This window comes from Pseudophryne corroboree, chromosome 2 (genome assembly GCF_028390025.1).
Source record: "Pseudophryne corroboree isolate aPseCor3 chromosome 2, aPseCor3.hap2, whole genome shotgun sequence".
Classification (NCBI taxonomy): Eukaryota; Metazoa; Chordata; class Amphibia; order Anura; family Myobatrachidae; genus Pseudophryne; species Pseudophryne corroboree.
The window spans coordinates 698,466,872-698,488,504 of NC_086445.1; the positions used below are offsets into that span (position 1 = coordinate 698,466,872).

At 43.3% G+C, this 21,633-nt stretch overlaps 1 protein-coding gene across 6 annotated transcripts in view; it reads right to left on the bottom strand.

Annotated features, from left to right (window-relative positions):
• Nucleotides 1-6,371: 6,371 nt before the first annotated feature.
• The window catches only part of ATP2B4 (ATPase plasma membrane Ca2+ transporting 4), a 324,819-nt gene continuing 309,557 nt past the window's right edge, over nucleotides 6,372-21,633 (bottom strand). For 3 of the 6 annotated variants that reach the window (XM_063955268.1, XM_063955269.1, XM_063955270.1), the window contains one exon: nucleotides 6,372-11,390. In XM_063955268.1, coding sequence (XP_063811338.1) covers nucleotides 11,097-11,390 — 294 coding nt within the window. In that variant the 3' untranslated portion in view covers nucleotides 6,372-11,096. Of the gene's footprint in view, nucleotides 11,391-14,495; nucleotides 14,674-21,633 lie in introns of all 6 variants that reach the window. The other 3 variants (XM_063955271.1, XM_063955272.1, XM_063955273.1) reach the window with 2 other exon arrangements.

A 21,633-nucleotide genomic window follows, 5' to 3' on the forward strand; every position in this document is an offset into this window, starting at 1 on the left:
CCCAGTTAACAGCATGATAACAGAGGAGCCTCTGAAAAGATGGCTCACAACAATAATAACCCGATTTTTGTAACAATAACTATGTACAAGTATTGCAGACAATCCGCACTTGGGATGGGCGCCCAGCATCCACTACGGACTATGAGAAATAGAATTATCGGTAAGTAAATTCTTATTTTCTCTGACGTCCTAGTGGATGCTGGGGACTCCAAAAGGACCATGGGGATTATACCAAAGCTCCCAAACGGGCGGGAGAGTGCGGATGACTCTGCAGCACCGAATGAGAGAACTCCAGGTCCTCCTCAGCCAGGGTATCAAATTTGTAGAATTTAGCAAACGTGTTTGCCCCTGACCAAGTAGCTGCTCGGCAAAGTTGTAAAGCCGAGACCCCTCGGGCAGCCGCCCAAGATGAGCCCACTTTCCGTGTGGAATGGGCTTTTACAGATTTTGGCTGTGGCAGGCCTGCCACAGAATGTGCAAGCTGAATTGTACTACAAATCCAACGAGCAATCGTCTGCTTAGAAGCAGGAGCACCCAGTTTGTTGGGTGCATACAGAATAAACAGCGAGTCAGATTTTCTGACTCCAGCCGTCCTGGAAACATATATTTTCAGGGCCCTGACTACGTCCAGCAACTTGGAATCCTCCAAGTCCCTAGTAGCCGCAGGCACCACAAAAGGCTGGTTTAAGTGAAATGCTGAAACCTTAGGGAGAAATTGAGGACGAGTCCTCAATTCTGCCCTATCCGTATGGAAAATTAGGTAAGGGCTTTTATAGGATAAAGCCGCCAATTCTGATACACGCCTGGCTGAAGCCAGGGCTAACAGCATTACCACTTTCCATGTGAGATATTTTAAGTCCACAGTGGTGAGTGCTTCAAACCAATGTGATTTTAGGAATCCCAAAACTACATTGAGATCCCAAGGTGCCACTGGAGGCACAAAAGGAGGCTGTATATGCAGTACCCCCTTGACAAACGTCTGAACTTCAGGAACTGAAGCTAGTTCTTTTTGGAAGAATATCGACAGGGCCGAAATTTGAACCTTAATGGACCCTAATTTTAGGCCCATAGACAGTCCTGTTTGCAGGAAATGCAGGAAACGACCCAGTTGAAATTCCTCTGTAGGGGCCTTCCTGGCCTCACACCACGCAACATATTTACGCCAAATACGGTGATAATGTTGCACAGTTACATCCTTCCTGGCTTTGATCAGGGTAGGGATGACTTCATCCGGAATGCCTTTTTCCTTCAGGATCCGGCGTTCAACCGCCATGCCGTCAAACGCAGCCGCGGTAAGTCTTGGAACAGACATGGTCCCTGCTGGAGCAGGTCCTTTCTTAGAGGTAGAGGCCACGGTTCTTCCGTGAGCATCTCTTGAAGTTCCGGGTACCAAGTCCTTCTTGGCCAATCCGGAGCCACGAGTATAGTCTTTACTCCTCTCCTTCTTATGATTCTCAGTACCTTGGGTATGAGAGGCAGAGGAGGGAACACATACACTGACTGGTACACCCACGGTGTTACCAGAGCGTCCACAGCTATTGCCTGAGGATCCCTTGACCTGGCGCAATATCTGTCCAGTTTTTTGTTGAGGCGGGACGCCATCATGTCCACCTTTGGTTTTTCCCAACGGTTCACAATCATGTGGAAGACTTCTGGGTGAAGTCCCCACTCCCCCGGGTGGAGATCGTGTCTGCTGAGGAAGTCTGCTTCCCAGTTGTCCACTCCCGGAATGAACACTGCTGACAGTGCTATCACATGATTTTCCGCCCAGCGAAGAATCCTTGCAACTTCCGTCATTGCCCTCCTGCTTCTTGTGCCGCCCTGTCTGTTTACGTGGGCGACTGCCGTGATGTTGTCCGACTGGATCAACACCGGCTGACCCTGAAGCAGAGGCCTTGCCTGACTTAGGGCATTGTAAATGGCCCTTAGTTCCAGGATATTTATGTGAAGTGACGTTTCCATGCTTGACCACAAGCCCTGGAAATTTCTTCCCTGTGTGACTGCTCCCCAGCCTCTCAGGCTGGCATCCGTGGACACCAGGACCCAATCCTGAATGCCGAATCTGCGGCCCTCTAGGAGATGAGCACTCTGTAACCACCACAGGAGAGACACCCTTGTCCTTGGAGACAGGGTTATCCGCTGATGCATTTGAAGATGCGATCCGGACCATTTGTCCAGCAGATCCCACTGAAAAGTTCTTGCGTGGAATCTGCCGAATGGAATCGCTTCGTAAGAAGCCACCATCTTTCCCAGGACCCTTGTGCATTGATGCACTGACACTTGGCCTGGTCTTAGGAGGTTCCTGACTAGGTCGGATAACTCCCTGGCTTTCTCCTCCGGGAGAAACACCTTTTTCTGTACTGTGTCCAGAATCATCCCTAGGAACAGCAGACGTGTCGTCGGAATCAGCTGCGATTTTGGAATATTTAGAATCCATCCGTGCTGTCGTAGTACTACTTGAGATAGTGCTACTCCGACCTCTAACTGTTCTCTGGACCTTGCCCTTATCAGGAGATCGTCCAAGTAAGGGATAATTAAGACGCCTTTTCTTCGAAGAAGAATCATAATTTCGGCCATTACCTTGGTAAAGAGTCGGGGTGCCGTGGACAATCCAAACGGCAGCGTCTGAAACTGATAGTGACAGTTCTGTACCACAAACCTGAGGTACCCTTGGTGAGAAGGGCAAATTGGGACATGGAGGTAAGCATCCTTGATGTCCGGAGACACCATATAGTCCCCTTCTTCCAGGTTCGCTATCACTGCTCTGAGTGACTCCATCTTGAACTTGAACCTTTTTATGTAAGTGTTCAAGGATTTCAGATTTAAAATAGGTCTCACCGAGCCGTCCGGCTTCGGTACCACAAACAGCGTGGAATAATACCCCTTTCCCTGTTGTAGGAGGGGTACCTTGATTATCACCTGCTGGGAATACAGCTTGTGAATGGCTTCCAATACCGCCTCCCTGTCGGGGGGAGACGTTGGTAAAGCAGACTTCAGGAACCGGCGAGGGGGAGACGTCTCGAATTCCAATTTGTACCCCTGAGATACTACCTGCAGGATCCAGGGGTCCACTTGCGAGTGAGCCCACTGCGCGCTGAAATTCTTGAGACGGGCCCCCACCGTGCCTGAGTCCGCTTGTAAGGCCCCAGCGTCATGCTGAGGACTTGGCAGAAGCGGGGGAGGGCTTCTGTTCGTGGGAAGAGGCTGTCTGCTGCAGTCTTTTTCCCCTTCCTCTGCCCCGGGGCAGATATGAGTGGCCTTTTGCCCGCTTGCCCTTATGGGGACGAAAGGACTGAGCCTGAAAAGACGGTATCTTTTTCTGCTGAGAGGTGACCTGGGGTAAAAAGGTGGATTTCCCAGCCGTTGCCGTGGCCACCAGGTCCGATAGACCGACCCCAAATAACTCCTCCCCTTTATACGGCAATACTTCCATATGCCGTTTGGAATCCGCATCACCTGACCACTGTCGCGTCCATAACCCTCTTCTGGCAGAAATGGACATCGCACTTACTCTTGATGCCAGAGTGCAAATATCCCTCTGTGCATCTCGCATATATAGAAATGCATCCTTTAAATGCTCTATAGTCAATAATATATTGTCCCTGTCCAGGGTATCAATATTTTCAGTCAGGGAATCCGACCAAGCCACCCCAGCACTGCACATCCAGGCTGAGGCGATTGCTGGTCGCAGTATAATACCAGTATGTGTGTATATGCTTTTTAGGATATTTTCCAACTTCCTATCAGCTGGTTCCTTGAGGGCGGCCGTATCAGGAGACGGTAACGCCACTTGTTTTGATAAGCGTGTGAGCGCCTTATCTACCCTAGGGGGTGTTTCCCAACGCGCCCTAACCTCTGGCGGGAAAGGTTATAATGCCAATAATTTCTTAGAAATTAGCAGTTTTTTATCGGGGGAAACCCACGCTTCATCACACACCTCATTTAATTCATCTGATTCCGGAAAAACTACGGGTAGTTTTTTCACACCCCACATAATACCCTTTTTTGTGGTACTTGTAGTATCAGAAATGTTCAAAACCTCCTTCATTGCCGTGATCATGTAACGTGTGGCCCTACTGGAAAATACGTTTGTTTCCTCACCGTCGGCACTGGAGTCAGTGTCCGTGTCGACCACCTGAGGTAACGGGCGCTTTAGAGCCCCTGACGGTGTCTGAGACGCCTGTACAGGCATTAACTGATTTGCCGGCTGTCTCATGTCGTCAACAGTCTTTTGTAAAGTGCTGACACTATCACGTAATTCTTTCCATAAGACCATCCAGTCAGGTGTCGACTCCCTAGGGGGTGACATCACTAACACAGGCAATTGCTCCGCCTCCACACCATTTTCCTCCTCATACATGTCGACTCAACGTACCGACACACAGCACACACACAGGGAATGCTCTGATAGAGGACAGGACCCCACTAGCCCTTTGGGGAGACAGAGGGAGAGTTTGCCAGCACACACCAGAGCGCTATATATATATATATATATATATATATATAGGGATAACCTTATATAAGTGTTTTTCCCTGATATAGCTGCTGTATATATTTATATGCCAAATTAGTGCCCCCCCTCTCTTGTTTTACCCTGTTTCTGTAGTGCAGGACTGCAGGGGAGAGTCAGGGAGCCTTCCTCCAACGGAGCTGTGAGGAAAAAATGGCGCCAGTGTGCTGAGGAGATAGGCTCCGCCCCCTTCTCGGCGGCCTTTCTCCCGCTTTTTTAAGGAAAAATTGGCAGGGGTTAAATGCATCCATATAGCCCAGGAGCTATATGTGATGTATTTTTTGCCAAATAAGGTGTTTTTATTGCGTCTCAGGGCGCCCCCCCCAGCGCCCTGCACCCTCAGTGACCGGAGTGTGAAGTGTGCTGAGAGCAATGGCGCACAGCTGCGGTGCTGTGCGCTACCTTATTGAAGACAGGACGTCTTCTGCCGCCGATTTTCCGGACCTCTTCAGTCTTCTGGCTCTGTAAGGGGGCCGGCGGCGCGGCTCTGGGACCCATCCATGGCTGGGCCTGTGATCGTCCCTCTGGAGCTAATGTCCAGTAGCCTAAGAAGCCCAATCCACTCTGCACGCAGGTGAGTTCGCTTCTTCTCCCCTTAGTCCCTCGGTGCAGTGAGCCTGTTGCCAGCAGGTCTCACTGAAAATAAAAAACCCACTTTAAACTTTTACTCTAAGCAGCTCAGGAGAGCCCCTTAGTATGCACCCTTCTCGTTCGGGCACAAAAATCTAACTGAGGCTTGGAGGAGGGTCATAGGGGGAGGAGCCAGTGCACACCAGGTAGTCCTAAAGCTTTTACTTTTGTGCCCAGTCTCCTGCGGAGCCGCTATCCCCATGGTCCTTTCGGAGTCCCCAGCATCCACTAGGACGTCAGAGAAAAACACGTGTATTAGGAGTAAAAAAATCCCAGATGCAAATCTTTAAAAACCAGAGACAGTTGGCCACGTGAGTCTACCAAACCTTAGTCATGCCATTGTCCTCTCCTGCTTGGACTATTGCAACCTTCTATTCTGTGGTCCTCCCCTCTCCCCTTACATCTCATCTTTCTATCTATTCCATCACTCTTATTCAACCTCACCTTCCCTTCCAGAATTCAATTTAAACAATGAAAGCAGACATTTACTCCTTCCTACATCTAAATCCACACCCCTCCTTGCTGCTTGTCACCTTGCCTCATCATTACCTCCTCCCACATTCTAGATGTCTCCTGTGTGCTTCTCACCTCTGGAACTCACTCACTACCCTATCAGACTACGGTCTATCAACCGGATTTAAAATGTGCCTAAAAAATGCATCTGTTTATCAGTGCCTATCAGCTCTATTATCAATCTTGACTATAAACTCTCTGCCCTACCCAAATTTCCACCTAGGGCAACTGGTCAACTGCCAGTTATACTATGTCTCCACTAGTTTGTAAGCTCTCACGAGCAGGGCCCTTCACTCCCTTGCTCTCCATACACTATCCCTGTCTTCAAAGTGCTACTACCACTCAAAGTCAATATCTATGATCCTTTCTGTCCACCATTCCAAGAGCACTGGTTTATATAGTCACTCACTCAATATTTCATGGACTGATTTTTTTCCCCATCATACGGTTTTTACCATTTTATATAGAATTTATATTTTCTTTCACTGTAATTTTTCTCTGAACGGCACTATGGGTACTTAATGGCACCATATAAATAAAAGATGATAAACAAAACAACGATGTATATGTATGTACACTTCATGCCACATACAAAATAGACCATTCATTCTGCATCTACCACCACCACCACCACATTCAACAAACCCTGACAATTCTGAGGATTGCCAGCACAAGCAATCATTTCATACTGCAAAAGCGAAGACATTTACAATATGTCTGTGGTTACTAATTTTATTCTCTGTCCCATAAGCATTGTCACCAGTAGTCTTTCTTATCCATCTACACTGCTTCATGAGGATTATATTCCAGCAGCTTCTTTTCAAGTCCCTAGATGGCAGCATCGCACAATCCATTCCAGATTCCTCTGAGTGTCTTACATCATTTTTTTTCCTTCAGGGATCCAATAGTTACATGCACAGGCTTTATTTTGCAGGGAAAATGTTTTACATTGCGTAATGCAGATACACAGTAGAATGCAGCAACAGCCCACACTTAGGCCGTCTCTTGTGTGATACAAATGGACTTTAAAAAATAAATTTTTATATATATATATATATATATATATATATATATATTAGTATCACCATATCTTTAAAATCATGCACACAGAAAACTCATTGAGTCCATCAGTTATTTTATACAAAATAACAGTGCTTGTTTTACCAATTGGTGAAAGAAAAAGAATAAACCAAGTCTGGAAACCCACATTTAATAAGGCATGCTCTCTCTGGGAAGGGAGGGGGGCAGATAAATGGTTACAAGAGTGAATGATTTGGAGGACAGTAATCTATAGTAAAGAAAAGAATAAATGGAATTATAGCATATGCAGCCACACCAATAACTGTGCACTTGTTACACATATGCAAAAGTCGTTCCTTTTCCTCTTGTAATTTTGTGAATAAATCCAAAGAATTGTTATAACTTTCTGTAGGTTTCTAAGAAAGTTTGTGCTCCGACAATTGCATTCAGTTGTAAATATTGTAACTCCATATTTGTGAAGTATGGCCCAGGCCTGATAGACTGATGCAGAAAACAGGAGTGAAAAAACAAATAGCTGCAGATTAATATTTTCCAACCAACATTTCTATTTTAGCTCACGAGAATGTCAGCAATACGTGCATTCATTAACCAAACTATCTCAACCTGCCATTCTTTATTAAATAACATTATGTAAAAGCTATACAACTGTTCTGCATACCTTTGCAAGTATAAGCATTAAAAAAAAGGTCTTCCAGAAGTTAAACGAAGACAAGCAAGTTTCTGATTGGAGATACATGTCACAGCAAATTGGTTCTACTTCTACTGTATGTTACTAAAAAGGATGTAAATTCTTTAAGGCTTAGGTACATATTTACATGGTGCCATGTAATGCCCATGGCACCATATATGTTACACTGTAAACTATCTAGGGACTGATGCCATTAATTGCAATTAAAAAGTAGCTCATGTGACATGCATTATAGAAACAGGGACACTTATTTCCCTTCGCCTGCTGTTCAAGTCAGTCAGAGAGCAATGAGAAGTTCAAACTACAAGTGTCATAATTCTCATACTGTCAGAAGGAAGCAGAGATCTGCAGGTGAACAGAGAAACAGAATGTAGACCAATGATGTACATTACAGTATGACTGCATTGTACAAAAGGTAAATAGCAGCTACTGTCGATGGCAGATAGTTTTCTGCTACGTAACATCTAACTGAATGTAATCAAGTGCCTACCTACTATTGTGTCTATTATTTGTCCGGCTAGTAAAGAAAAAGACATTGCTCCACTTTTTTGCATGTCTTGCTGTAGAGCTTGACAACAATGGGCTTCCAGTCAGTGGGTTTGGAATGTTGAAGGATAGTGGGGTTTTGTTGGCAATTCTGCAGCCAATAGACAACTGCTGTAAAACACTGCTTGTGCACAGTAAGAAAAGTGCACAACACATTCATCTGCTCTTCATTGTCCAACACTGCACTTGTTTATAAGACTACCATTCATATGGCTAAGCATTTCCATGCCAAAAGACATTTATTGCACATGACATAACAGCATGTGTCAAATTGTCCCAGGCAATAAAGGATTTGAATTATCTATAAAAGGAAAAAAAAAAAAAAAAAAAAGATAAAGAAAAAAATCTCCCAAAACAGTATTTCTTACAGTCTATCCCCAATGAAATAAAAAAACAAAACATTCAGGACTTCTGTTGTGTACGCAGCATAGGAACAAAATAGAAAAACCTATTTTACATAAAAAAATTTCAGCACATAAAACGCGTACACTGCAGGATGACCTGCCATATATGAACATAATTTATATATCTATATCTATATATATATATATATATATATGCATGTATAAAAACACAATTCCGTATGTCAGCTTTATGCATATTAAGCATGGAGCTGGCAGTGGTAGGATAAATCAAAAATACAATATTGGCTTTTGTACAACTTGCACTAACTGCTGGTCATGAGACTAGCACTGCACCAACTGTGATTGGTTGGTTCCCAATCCACTGTGCTTGCGGCCCTGAAGCTGTTTAGTTCTCTAAATAAACAAAAGAACATTTGCATTACTATTTAGAAAGGCTTTATGTTTTTTTTTTCTTTTTCTAAAAGCATAAAAATAAAAACAAATGAACAAAATGCAATGAACGTTATAGTGTCTATAATTATTTTATATCTAATCCCGGGCAACTCCAAGATGGCTTGCAATGCATTACTATGCCTATATTTAAAGTTATCCCAGATCACTGTCCCAGTAGCGAATTTAAGGATTGTTAATTGCAATTAACAGAGAATAAAGGACAAAAGCATTAACAATAACAGCAATAAGTCAAGTTCTGTGGGGTTAACAGTACTACTGCTTCTAACCAATGTACATTGTCCAAATATATAGTTTTGTTTTCTTGCAATCCATTGCAGAACTGTGTCAGTAATGGTGTACTAGAAACCTCTGACTAGTTCCATAAGCGAGGTGACGGCTTATGTCTTTGTAAACGATCAGTCATATGCCTGTAAAGTTTTAAGTAGGCAAACGGTCACAAAGTTCTTCTTTGAGCTATATGAATATCAAGTTCAAAACTGAAGCTTTCTATGATACTGTGTCAATATACTGTAAGTAAGTTATGGACTGCAGAAATTGGCACATTGACTTATTAAACTATGTGTTGTGTTCCTTACCTAGGAAATCCTGCTCAATAACCAAAATCAGGAAAAAGTTTAATAAATTGATTCCTACATCTCACTACTGCCTGCCTAAAATTGGATATACTGTAAGATGGATAGACACTGTGTTTAGAAGATGGCAGTATGCTCTACTGCAATGCTTGAGACCAGCCTCAGGTACCTGTATATGTTGAAATACAACCATTGCAACTGGTGTAAGTGAAGGAAGCAGTAGCAATGCTCTAAAATTACACCAAATTCCATAAAGCATACTATCCATTTTCACTTAGTGTATGTACATTGCAGCCAAGGCTAGTTTTCAAAATATGTTTTACTAATCCTCATAAGGAGCAGTGCCAGCCTCATCAAACATTGCCCTGCTGTATGTAGTGTCAGTGTAAGGATTAGGCAAAGCATGCATTGTCAATGTCCACCCTACGCATTGTGTGCCCCATCAGAGGTTTCATTAACAGGCAGTAGAGTGGGGTCAGCAGCAGTGCCGAACTTGCCCACAAATTCATTAGCCCTCATTCAGGAACAGTGATTGTAAACGTACCAATGTATGCAGTGTGTGTAATCGCATACATATGTATATACTAGTATTACACATACAATTTTTATATGGCAGTGTAGCCCTCCTTCCATTAAACACACCCTGGACCCCTCCACCTGGTGTTGGTCTCTTCCAGGTTAAAGGATCAGTGTTTTAGGGGTACAAACACCAGCTAAGCTGGCAGAATGGCACAGTTTTTACTCCTTGGTACTGGGAGATATCCGGCAGTTGGGGTGCTGCACATGTTCCCAGCTTCACAGTCTTGGGGAGGGAAGCTGTGGGCTGGTGCAGTCCTACAGGTGGAAGACAGGTGCAATGGGTGCTGTGCCTGGTTGAAGCAGTAAGGGATGGCACACTTTGGTTGGAAATAGGAACTTTTGCCCAGCTCCTTTTTTAGTGGCACCTTTGGGTAAAGGCAAAGGATATAGGCTGGGATAAGAACAAGCAAGGTATATACGGTGTAAGGATGCAACAGGACAGGGAAGCAGTGTCGTTAAACATGCAAACACACAAGACAGGAAAACAGAGGGAATTAAACGGTTAAAGCGTAAACACACATGCATTGTGTATATGACCATATTATCAAGCGCTTGTGTAATTGTGAAATTTATTATATGACCAGATTTTGTAATAATGTAACAATAAAAATAAAATAAAAAAAGTTTACATGGCTTACACGCAGCTCGCCAGTGTGTAAATACCTGGAGTATGTGTTTAAGACACTATATGTAGATCATACATAAATTTCATTAAGTTTATGGCTCTATAATAGATGTAGTGTACTGTTTTGATTAATTGCACAATGACCACAAATGAATGCTGCACACAGGAAGAACAGACCTAGTGCACAATTATAATTGCTCAGACCATGTTAATGTGGAGATGGAAGAAGCTTTTAATGGAAAAATGTTTTGTTGTTGTTGAATAGTATGTTTATAGCAATATTAGTGCAGCCGCTGTCTATGAATCTATGGCTATACAAAGACTGTGGCTCCATGGGTAAATATTCTATTGTTTCATGGACATTGTAAGTTTATGGGTTTATGGATAATTATTATAGGATGACCTGTATAGACTTAGTTTGTCTAACTGTTTGTAGAAAGCATTGTGTGCATGAATGAGGTGAAAATGGAGAGTGGGGGCATGTTGGGTAACGGACAGTGAAAGGACAGGACAGCAAGGGAGGGAGCAGTGACCTCATCCATAAGCCCAGCTGAGTTGGGCTTTGTTTTTGCTGTTAAATGGAGGTCTCCATGCTGTGAACAGGGCTCTCACACGGTGACACTGTGATGTCCAATGGGCGAGGGTCAGCAGAGGAGTTGTTATTGTGGTTGTGCGTCTGTACAATGTGTCCCTTCAAAAGACCCTGAGATTCCTCGCCCTCGCTGTCGCTGTCTGTTAGCTGGGGGTCAGGCTTCGCCTCACGTGGAGTGAACTCCGGATTGTTCATGAAGCTATGGATGGCACTGTGGGTCTGTGGCTTCAAAAGCCCCTCATAAAGGGAGCTGCGGAACGCATTAACCACTTTAATCTGTTCATTGAGAAAAAAACAAAATGTGTAAGCAATCAACAAGTAGAAAAATATAAAGAGGTTTGAGAGAGGAGAAGAAACAAGATATTGAGAAGGGAAATAAAGATTAAATGAGATAAAAGAAGGAATTAGAATACTGAATATGACATAATGTGCATAGAATGAGTAAATGTAAACTGTAAAGAAAATAAGTGCAAAAGAAAAAAACAAAAATCAAAAGATTGAACAAGAAAACCCATGATATCAAAAGGTTTCATGAAATCTCTACTATACATAATAAAAAAAAAAATTGAGGTATTTTTATGTAATATCTGATTGGAGATTGCTTAGTGATATTGTATAATACAAAAGCAATCTTGTAACATATAATCCAGGAGTTAAAACTATAAAATAAAAATAGAAATACGGAAACTTTTCCCAAAATACTCTAAATCATAAAAACAAAACCCCCAAAAGCACAAAAGACACTAAGGGGAGAATTCAATTGTTTCTCCCTGCTGCCGCCACTAGATGGCACCCAACGGAGAAATGTAATTGTCGCTCCTTTAGTCGAGTTTAGCTGCTTTACGTGGCTAAACTCGACACTAATGGGTGTGATAAACAGCATCAATTGCATATCGCCCCTGCAATCTCCCATCACTTTAGATGGGAGATCTGGCGGCAATAACAATTGAATTCCCCTCTAAATATAGAAGAAAATAAAACAAACAAATGACAACCGATGCACCCTTTTTTTCCCTTCCCATAAACCCATCATCTAGGATGGCTTCAGCGCACTAAAAAACAAGACATACCACAGTGATCTTTGGTGCAAACAGTTTGTCATGATCTCAGCAGATATATATACAGTATAGCTATTTCACAGTCAAGCATCTTTAAAGTTGCAGCCCCACTCAGGAATCAAAGAAATAAAATCAAATGTAGTTATAGTGGTTACTGGATACATTATTGCCAAATTTAACAATGTGAAACTGAACGGATTTATTCAACCCTTATTTTTAAAAAATTAAACGTTTCAGAAAAAGCTGGTTAAGAATGACTTAAAAGAAATAAAAAAGTGTAACTTTTTCACAAAGAGCATGGTGGTGAATGTATTCTACAGGGAATGCCTAAATCACCATTACCACCCAAATATACATATATTTTTAATGGTTACTAATAAATAAATAAATAACACAATGCAAAGGAGTTATAAAACTTGCCCATAGATCTGCACTCCTTTTATAATCAGGTCTATTGTGAGCCATAAGAAACAGGTACTGTAAGTCTTTGTTAGTGGTCAGTGTTGGTTCTAAGAGGGTCTGCATCTTTAATACCCATACTATACACTGATCTGAGCCCTTCACGGCACATCAACAAAATCCAGAAAAGGAGTTAGCATGCACACCCATGCATACGCTGCAGGCATCAGGAACCCCATGCAGACATTCAGCTAGAAGATCAAAAGCAGCTCAAAACAACAAGAGGAATAAACATATTTAGCAAGTTCTATGACAAAATAAAATGCACAAGTCCAGGACTCCTGTGAATGTGGACATCAAATTAATGCTGAAAGAGGTATTACATTTATTAGTAGCTGCATTATACAGACTGTTCCTTGTGGGTTTTGGACACAATGGGCCTCATCTTGAGATGGGTGCAAATACAGCTAAAAGGTGAAAATCTGCACCTAGATAAATTTTATTGCAATGCAAGTGCCAGTAAAATGCTGCCTGCTTTACATGTAGCACAATAATGCAGGTCACCTTTAGTTTATGCTGGGATTTGCAGAAGAACCAGAACATACATCCCAGCAAACTATAAATCTGTAAGCATGTTTTATACCCCATCTTGCAGTACAATATGGATTTGCCGAGGTGCAACTTTGTATATTTTAGCTGGATTTACACCCAACTCCAAATGAGGTATAACGTCCAAATAAAATCTATCGCCTCATCCACATTCTGCCCTTGTGTCAGACACAATGTAAATAAGCATTAGGATTGCTAGGGCTACACTACAAGTAATTATTAATTCCTAGAATCTTATAACCTTTATATAATTAAAAATCAATATTTATATGGAAAGAACAGCTTCGAAAGCAATTCAGGGCCAGCAAATTGGGACAAATATATAAAAAGAAAGAAGGAAATAAATAAATAGCACAGAGTATACAAATACCCCTTTCACATCGCAAAAATAACCCGGTATTATTGCTGGATCGACACGGTCAGTGTGCGAATATTGCTGGATCGACACGGTCAGTGTGCGAAATGAAAGGGGCCTTGGAGAATTCCCGGGTCGCCTGACCCGGTAATTCAACCTGGGTTATAAGAAAGGTTATTCCCGGGTTGAATACCGGGTCAGTGGCAGTGTAAACGGGTTCCCGGGTTGATGCAACCCGGGACCAGTTTACTACACAGGGAGAGGCAGCATGGAGATGAGACCACTATGGCAACTGGCCCGGCATATTGCCGGGTTGGGAAGCCAGCACTGAGGCTCCAATGCCAGATCCCATTCGGGAAGGACCCGTTTCCAATTCCCGGATGGGATCCGGCATTGGAGATGTGAAAGGGGCCTCGGTAACTTTATGAAGTATTTAGAACAGAAACTGGGACTTTTCGGTCACACTACAATTTAATTTCAAATTCTAGTAACTTAAAAGAAACGGGGCACAGTTGGGACACATGGGAGGTCCTACACATTATTAGGCAGGTAGTTTTAATGTCATGGGTGAGCTTGGTGTATATATAAAAACAACTGCTTGGATTCCTGCTAGTATTACTCTGTTCTAATAAGAAGATTGAGTAACAGTTTGCAAAGTAATGACATAAGCACTATTCCCAAGAGAAAGTGTACAGCTAGAGACCCTCCCTTCCTCTAGTCCAGCTGTGTATGGAAAAATGCAGTCCACCACCTGCGGGAGAAAGGCATCACAACATAAGAGAACAAAACCATAAAGAAAAAGAAAAAGAAAAGAAAAAAAATTAAAGGAAAGAACAATTCCCATCACATCAATCCATGTATTAGATGATTAGGTTATTTGGATAGTGACAGTGTTAGACAGATAGAGCAGAGACCAGCAGCCGAAGTGCACAGCATGCATTGTAATAGTGTTGAACTCACTGCCCACAGAAGCAGCAGCAGCAGAAGTGGCTGGGGGAGAGGTAGCAGAGGACAGAGCTACATGTGTTGGGCTAGAGACATGTTTAGCATCGATGTGCTGGCTAATGGTGGAAGGCTGGCGCCTCAGGGCCCCTTGTAAAGAGGTACCGCCCGTCTGGAATGTATAAACTACGTCCATCTGTAAGGAATCAGAGGGAGACACACAAAAGTCAGAGGAGGAAGCGAGAGAGAGAGAGAGAGAGAGAGAGAGAGAAAGAAAAGAAAGGGAGACAGAAAAAAGGAGTAAGATGAATAGAGAAAAACAAAGAAAAAGTAAGGCTGGAGAGAGAGATCAAAAGGAAAGATAGGGTGGATAAACAGAGAAAGATGACAGAATGAGCGTGAAGGAGGACAGAATAGGCAAGTTACAGCAGAACGTAAGAAATAGTGCAGAATTCCAAACAAAATGGAAGGGAGCTAAATATAACCCAAAACCAGAGTGAACTAGGGAGGGCTGCATAAAATAAAGACCACAGCATGATGTGCCAAATTGTTGCAAATATTAATTAAGTGTACATAATAAGATAAAAATGCTTTCATTGTTGCAAGTCATAGGCAACAGCAAATGTTTGCTTTTATTACACTGCATTGATAGAGCAAAAATCTGATCTGTTGCTATGGGTTATAATCAAGCACTTACTGGTCATAGATTTGCATCTAGTTGGTACATCATTAACCCTCGGCTATGAGAAGAAAGGAAGATGAAAAAATATGAAAATGGGTCAAAGTATTAAGGAAAAAATGAGAGAGAGAGAGAAAGAATAGCAGGAGAGAAGAAAGTAATTTTAGAGAATAATTATTTTTCATTAACAGGCATTAGAAATAGGAAAGGAAAAATATGTTATTTGACAAGTGAAACGAGATTTCCAAGACAAAAGCAGATTCAAGAGCCAGAAAAGATTCCAAGTTGACCGACACTAAGCTCCTTAGTGACCTTATCTCTACTCCGCAGACCCAGTCTGCCAGGATGATGAAAAAATTCCAGGTCTTTAAAATGGCATTGTTTTTCAGAAACTTGATTCTAATTTGTTGCTCAGTCGACAATTTGATTCCAGAGCATACAGCTGGAAAGCTCCGGAACCAAATCCAGAGTTTAATCATATATTATGAGGCTGATTTAATTAACCCTTAAGTTATAGTAGAAGCCACATACAATTGGTTTCAAAAAAGATGTTTATGGCATTAATCTTCCTTCATTTGTACTTGTACCTCGAGAAATATGGACAATCTCTTTTGTTACATTAATTATTGTTTCTTATGTGCAAAACATTGCATGAGGCTACTACGGGACATTGCTGTCAGGCCTGTAATGTATGTAAAGAGACTACTGAATGCATGACTGCTTATTTTTTCAGGATATTGAACTTTTTCTTTTTTTCTTTCCAATATCCTTGATCACTGGTATTGAACTGCATAGTGTAAAAATAAAAAAAAATAAAAAAGATGCCACTTATTTTGGAAGGACTAAAAAGTAAATTACATTAGGTTAATTTTGATACAGTCTACTGGGCTGCTCTGTGTATGGTGTGTAAAGACTCCGGCCTGACAGAATTTGTAGGAGATAATTCCACTATACTGCAGTGTAAATAGTAGTTCACATTAAGCAAGGATGTCCCAAATTCTAGCTCGTATTACTAATAGCTGCAAAATGTTTACACCGCTGCAAACATTGCCATCTTATACTGTAAATCCATAAAATCAGTTGTACTGTGCCTTGCTAAAGTATTCACCCCCTTTTCATTTTTCATGTTTTGTTGCCTCACAACCTGGAATTAAAATGGATTGTTTGAAGGTTTGCATCATTTCATTCACAGAACATGGCCACAACTTTGAAGATGTTTTTTATTTTTTATTGTGAAGCAAACAACAAATAGGACAAAATAACATAAAACTTCAGCGTGTACAACTATTCACCCAGCTAAAGTCAGTACTTTGTAGAGCCACCTTTTGCGGCAATTACAGCTACAAGTAACTTTGGATAAGTCTCTATGAGCTTGCCACATCTTGCACCTGGGATTTTTGTCCATTGCTCAAGGTAAAACTGCTCCAGCTCCTTCATGTTGGATGGCTTCCGCTTGTGAACAGCAATCTTCAAGTCTGACCAGAGATTCTCAATTGGATTGAGATCTGGGCTTTGACTAGGCCATTCCAACACATTTAAATGTTTCCCCTTAAACCACTTGAGTGTTGCTATAGCAGTATGCTTCGGGTCATTGTCCTGCTGGAAGGTGAACCTCCGTCCCAGTCTCAAATCACAGGTAGACTGAAACAGGTTTGGCTGAAGAATATCCCTGTATTTAGCACCATCCATCTTTCCCGAGACTCGAAACAGTTTCCCAGTCCCTGCTGCTGAAAAACATCCCCACAGCATGATGCTGCCACCACCATTTTCACTGTGGGGTTGGTGTTCTTTGGGGTGATGGGATGTGTTGGCTTTGCACCAGACATAGCGTTTTCCTTGGTGGCCGAAAAGTTAATCTGACCAGAGCACCTTCCTCCATACATTTGGGGAGTCGTCCACATGCTTTTTGGCAAACTCAAAACGTGTTAGTGTATTATTAACACTAAGTAATGTTTTTTTTTCTGGCCACTCTTCCATAAAGCCCAGCTCAATGAAGTGTACGGCTTATTGTGGTCACATGCACAGATACACCAGTCTCTGCTGTGGAACTCTGCAGCTCCTTCAGGGTTACCTTTGGTCTCTGTGCTGCCCCTCTGATTAATGCCCTCCTTGCCTGGTCTGTGAGTTTTGTGGCCGGCCCTCTCTTAGCAGGTTTGTTGTGATACCATGTTCTTTCCATTTGAAGAGGACAGATTTGAAGGTGCTCCGGGGGGTGTCTTCAAAGATTTGGATATTTTGTATAACCCAACCATGACTTGTACTTCTCAACAACTTTGTCCCTGACTTGTTTGGAGAGCTCCTTGTCCTTCATGGTGTGATGCCTCTTGCTTAGTGGTGTTGCAGCCTCTGGGGACTTTCAGAAAAGGTGTGTTTACTGAAACTTGGTGGGATGAATCTCATGATTGGACAGTCAATCTAGAGGGCTATACACTGTTTAGGAGAGACAGACTAAATAAAAAGGGTGGAGGGGTGTGTCTTTACGTAAAGCCGTTTTTAAAACCTGATATACGGGAAGATATTCAGGAGGGGACTGTAGACACTGTCGAGACATTATGGGTAGAAATTGCATGCGGGGAAAAAGGAATAAAAAAGTTAGTATTGGGTGTATGCTATAGGCCGCCTGGTATCAACGCATCTGATGAGGAATTGTTACTAAAGCAAATTGAAAGAGCAGCAGGAGTAGGAGACATAGCAGTGATGGGAGATTTTAACTATCCAGAGATAAACTGGAAAAACGATTCATGTGATACTGCTAGGGGCAATATGTTTTTAAACACACTTAATGATAACTACTTAGTCCAACTAATTGAGGAACCAACTAGGTACAATGCAATCTTAGACCTGGTATTAACAAACAATGGGGATTTGGTATCAGGTATTATAGTAGGGGAACCCATAGGAAACAGCGACCACAATATGGTCACATTCAATATCAGTTTCCATAAACAGCCCTATACTGGCTCAACTAGGACTCTAAACTTTAGCAAAGCAAATTTTGAAAAGATGAGGGTATTTTTCAGGGATATTGAATGGGAAGGTTTGTTTTTAGGAAAAAATACTACGGAGAAATGGGAGGTACTAAAATTCCTGCTAGCTAAAAATACGCTCAAATTTATTCCTATGAGTAGCAAAAAAAGGAATAAAAATCATAAACCGATGTGGCTTAACAAAAAGATTAAGGAACTTATGGGCAAGAAAAGGCGAGCATTTAAAAAATACAAATCTGACGGGGAAGCAGAGTCATTTCAGCACTATAAGGAATGTAACAAAATTTGCAAAAAGGAAATAAGAGCGGCTAAAGTAGAAACTGAAAAACTAGTAGCAAAGGAAAGCAAAGCGAATCCCAAAAAATAAGATTTTACTCACCGGTAAATCTATTTCTCGTAGTCCGTAGTGGATGCTGGGTACTCCGTAAGGACCATGGGGAATAGACGGGCTCCGCAGGAGACTGGGCACTCTAAAGAAAAGATTAGGTACTATCTGGTGTGCACTGGCTCCTCCCTCTATGCCCCGCCTCCAGACCTCAGTTAGGGAAACTGTGCCCGGAAGAGCTGACATTACAAGGAAAGGATTTGGAATCCAGGGTAAGACTCATACCAGCCACACCAATCACACCGTACAACTCGTGATAACTATACCCAGTTAACAGTATGAACAACAACTGAGCCTCATTAACTGATGTCTTAGAACAAAAAAACCCTATAGTTAAGCAATAACTATATACAAGTATTGCAGAATTCCGCACTTGGGACGGGCTCCCAGCATCCACTACGGACTACGAGAAATAGATTTACCGGTGAGTAAAATCTTATTTTCTCTGACGTCCTAGTGGATGCTGGGTACTCCGTAAGGACCATGGGGATTATACCAAAGCTCCCAAACGGGCGGGAGAGTGCGGATGACTCTGCAGCACCGAATGAGCAAACACAAGGTCCTCCTCAGCCAGGGTATCAAACTTGTAGAATTTTGCAAACGTGTTTGATCCCGACCAGGTAGCAGCTCGGCAAAGTTGTAAAGCCGAGACCCCTCGGGCAGCCGCCCAAGAAGAGCCCACCTTCCTCGTGGAAAGGGCTTTGACTGATTTAGGATGCGGCAGTCCAGCCGCAGAATGTGCAAGTTGAATCGTGCAACAGATCCAGCGAGCAATAGTCTGCTTAGAAGCAGGAGCACCCAGCTTGTTGGGTACATGCAGGATAAACAGCGAGTCAGTTTTTCTGACTCTAGCCGTCCTGGAAACATAGATTTTCAGGGCCCGGACTACATCCAGCAGCTTGGAAGCCCCCAAGTCCCGAGTAGCCGCAGGCACCACAATAGGTTGGTTCAAATGAAACGCTGATACCACCTTAGGGAGAAATTGGGGACGAGTCCTTAATTCTGCCCTGTCCATATGGAAGATAAGATAAGGGCTTTTACATGACAAAGCCGCCAATTCTGACACACGCCTAGCCGAAGCCAAGGCCAACAGCATGACCACTTTCCACGTGAGATATTTCAACTCCACGGTCTGAAGTGGCTCAAACCAATGTGATTTTAGGAAATCCAACACAACGTTGAGATCCCAAGGTGCCACTGGAGGCACAAAAGGGGGCTGAATATGCAGCACTCCCTTAACAAACGTCTGAACTTCAGGCAGTGAAGCCAGTTCTTTTTGAAAGAAAATAGACAGGGCCGAAATCTGGACTTTAATGGATCCCAATTTTAGGCCCATAGTCACTCCTGACTGTAGGAAGTGCAGAAATCGACCCAGCTGAAATTCTTCTGTTGGGGCCTTCATAGCCTCACACCAAGCAACATATTTTCGCCATATGCGGTGATAATGTTTTGCTGTCACATCCTTCCTAGCTTTTATCAGCGTAGGAATGACTTCAACCGGAATGCCCTTCTCCATCAGGATCCGGCGTTCAACCGGCATGCCGTCAAATGCAGCCGCGGTAAGTCTTGGAACAGACAGGGCCCCTGATGTAGCAGGTCCTGTCGGAGCGGCAGAGGCCAAGGGTCCTCTGAGATCATTTCTTGTAGTTCCGGGTACCAAGTCCTTCTCGGCCAATCCGGAACGATGAGTATAGTTCTTACTCCCCTCTTTCTTAATATCCTCAGTACCTTTGGTATGAGAGGAAGAGGAGGGAACACATAAACCGACTGGTACACCCACCGTGTAACTAGAGCGTCCACAGCTATCGCCTGAGGGTCCCTTGACCTGGCGCAATATCTTTTTAGCTTTTTGTTGAGGCGGGACGCCATCATGTCCACCTGTGGCCTTTCCCAACGATTTACAATCAGCTGGAAGACTTCTGGATGAAGTCCCCACTCTCCCGGGTGGAGGTCGTTCCTGCTGAGGAAGTCTGCTTCCCAGTTGTCCACTCCCGGAATGAACACTGCTGACAGTGCTATCACGTGATTTTCCGCCCATCGGAGAATCCTTGTGGCTTCTGCCATCGCCATCCTGCTTCTTGTGCCGCCCTGACGGTTTACATGGGCGACCGCCGTGATGTTGTCTGACTGAATCAGCACCAGCTGGTTTTGAAGCAGGGGTTTTGCTTGACTTAGGGCATTGTAAATGGCCCTTAGTTCCAGAATATTTATGTGTAGGGAAGCTTCCTTACTCGACCATTGTCCTTGGAAGTTTCTTCCCTGAGTGACTGCCCCCCAATCTCGGAGGCTTGCATCCGTGGTCACCAGGACCCAGTCCTGTATGCCGAATCTGCGGCCCTCGAGTAGATAAGCACTCTGCAGCCACCACAGCAGAGACACCCTTGCCCTCGGGGACAGGGTGATCAGCCGATGCATCTGAAGATGCGATCCGGATCACTTGTCTAACAGATCCCACTGAAAGATCCGTGCAAGGAATCTGCCGAATGGAATTGCCTCATAAGAAGCTACCATCTTTCCCAGGACTCGCGTGCAGTGATGCACCGACACCTGTTTTGGTTTTAGGAGGTCTCTGACCAGAGATGACAACTCCTTGGCCTTCTCCTCCGGGAGAAACACCTTCTTCTGTTCTGTGTCCAGAATCATACCCAGGAACAGCAGACGCGTCGTAGGAACCAGCTGCGACTTCGGGATATTCAGAATCCAGCCGTGCTGTTGTAGCACTTCCTGAGATAGTGCTACTCCGACCAACAACTGCTCCCTGGACCTCGCCTTTATAAGGAGATCGTCCAAGTACGGGATAATTATAACTCCCTTCTTTCGAAGGAGTATCATCATTTCGGCCATTACTTTGGTAAATACCCTCGGTGCCGTGGACAGACCAAACGGCAACGTCTGGAATTGGTAATGGCAGTCCTGTACCACAAAACGGAGGTACACCTGGTGAGGTGGGTAAATGGGGACATGTAGGTAAGCATCCTTGATGTCCAGTGATACCATGTAAATCCCCTCTTCCAGGCTTGCAATAACCGCCCTGAGCGATTCCATTTTGAACTTGAACTTCCTTATATAAGTGTTCAAGGATTTCAAATTTAGAATGGGTCTCAC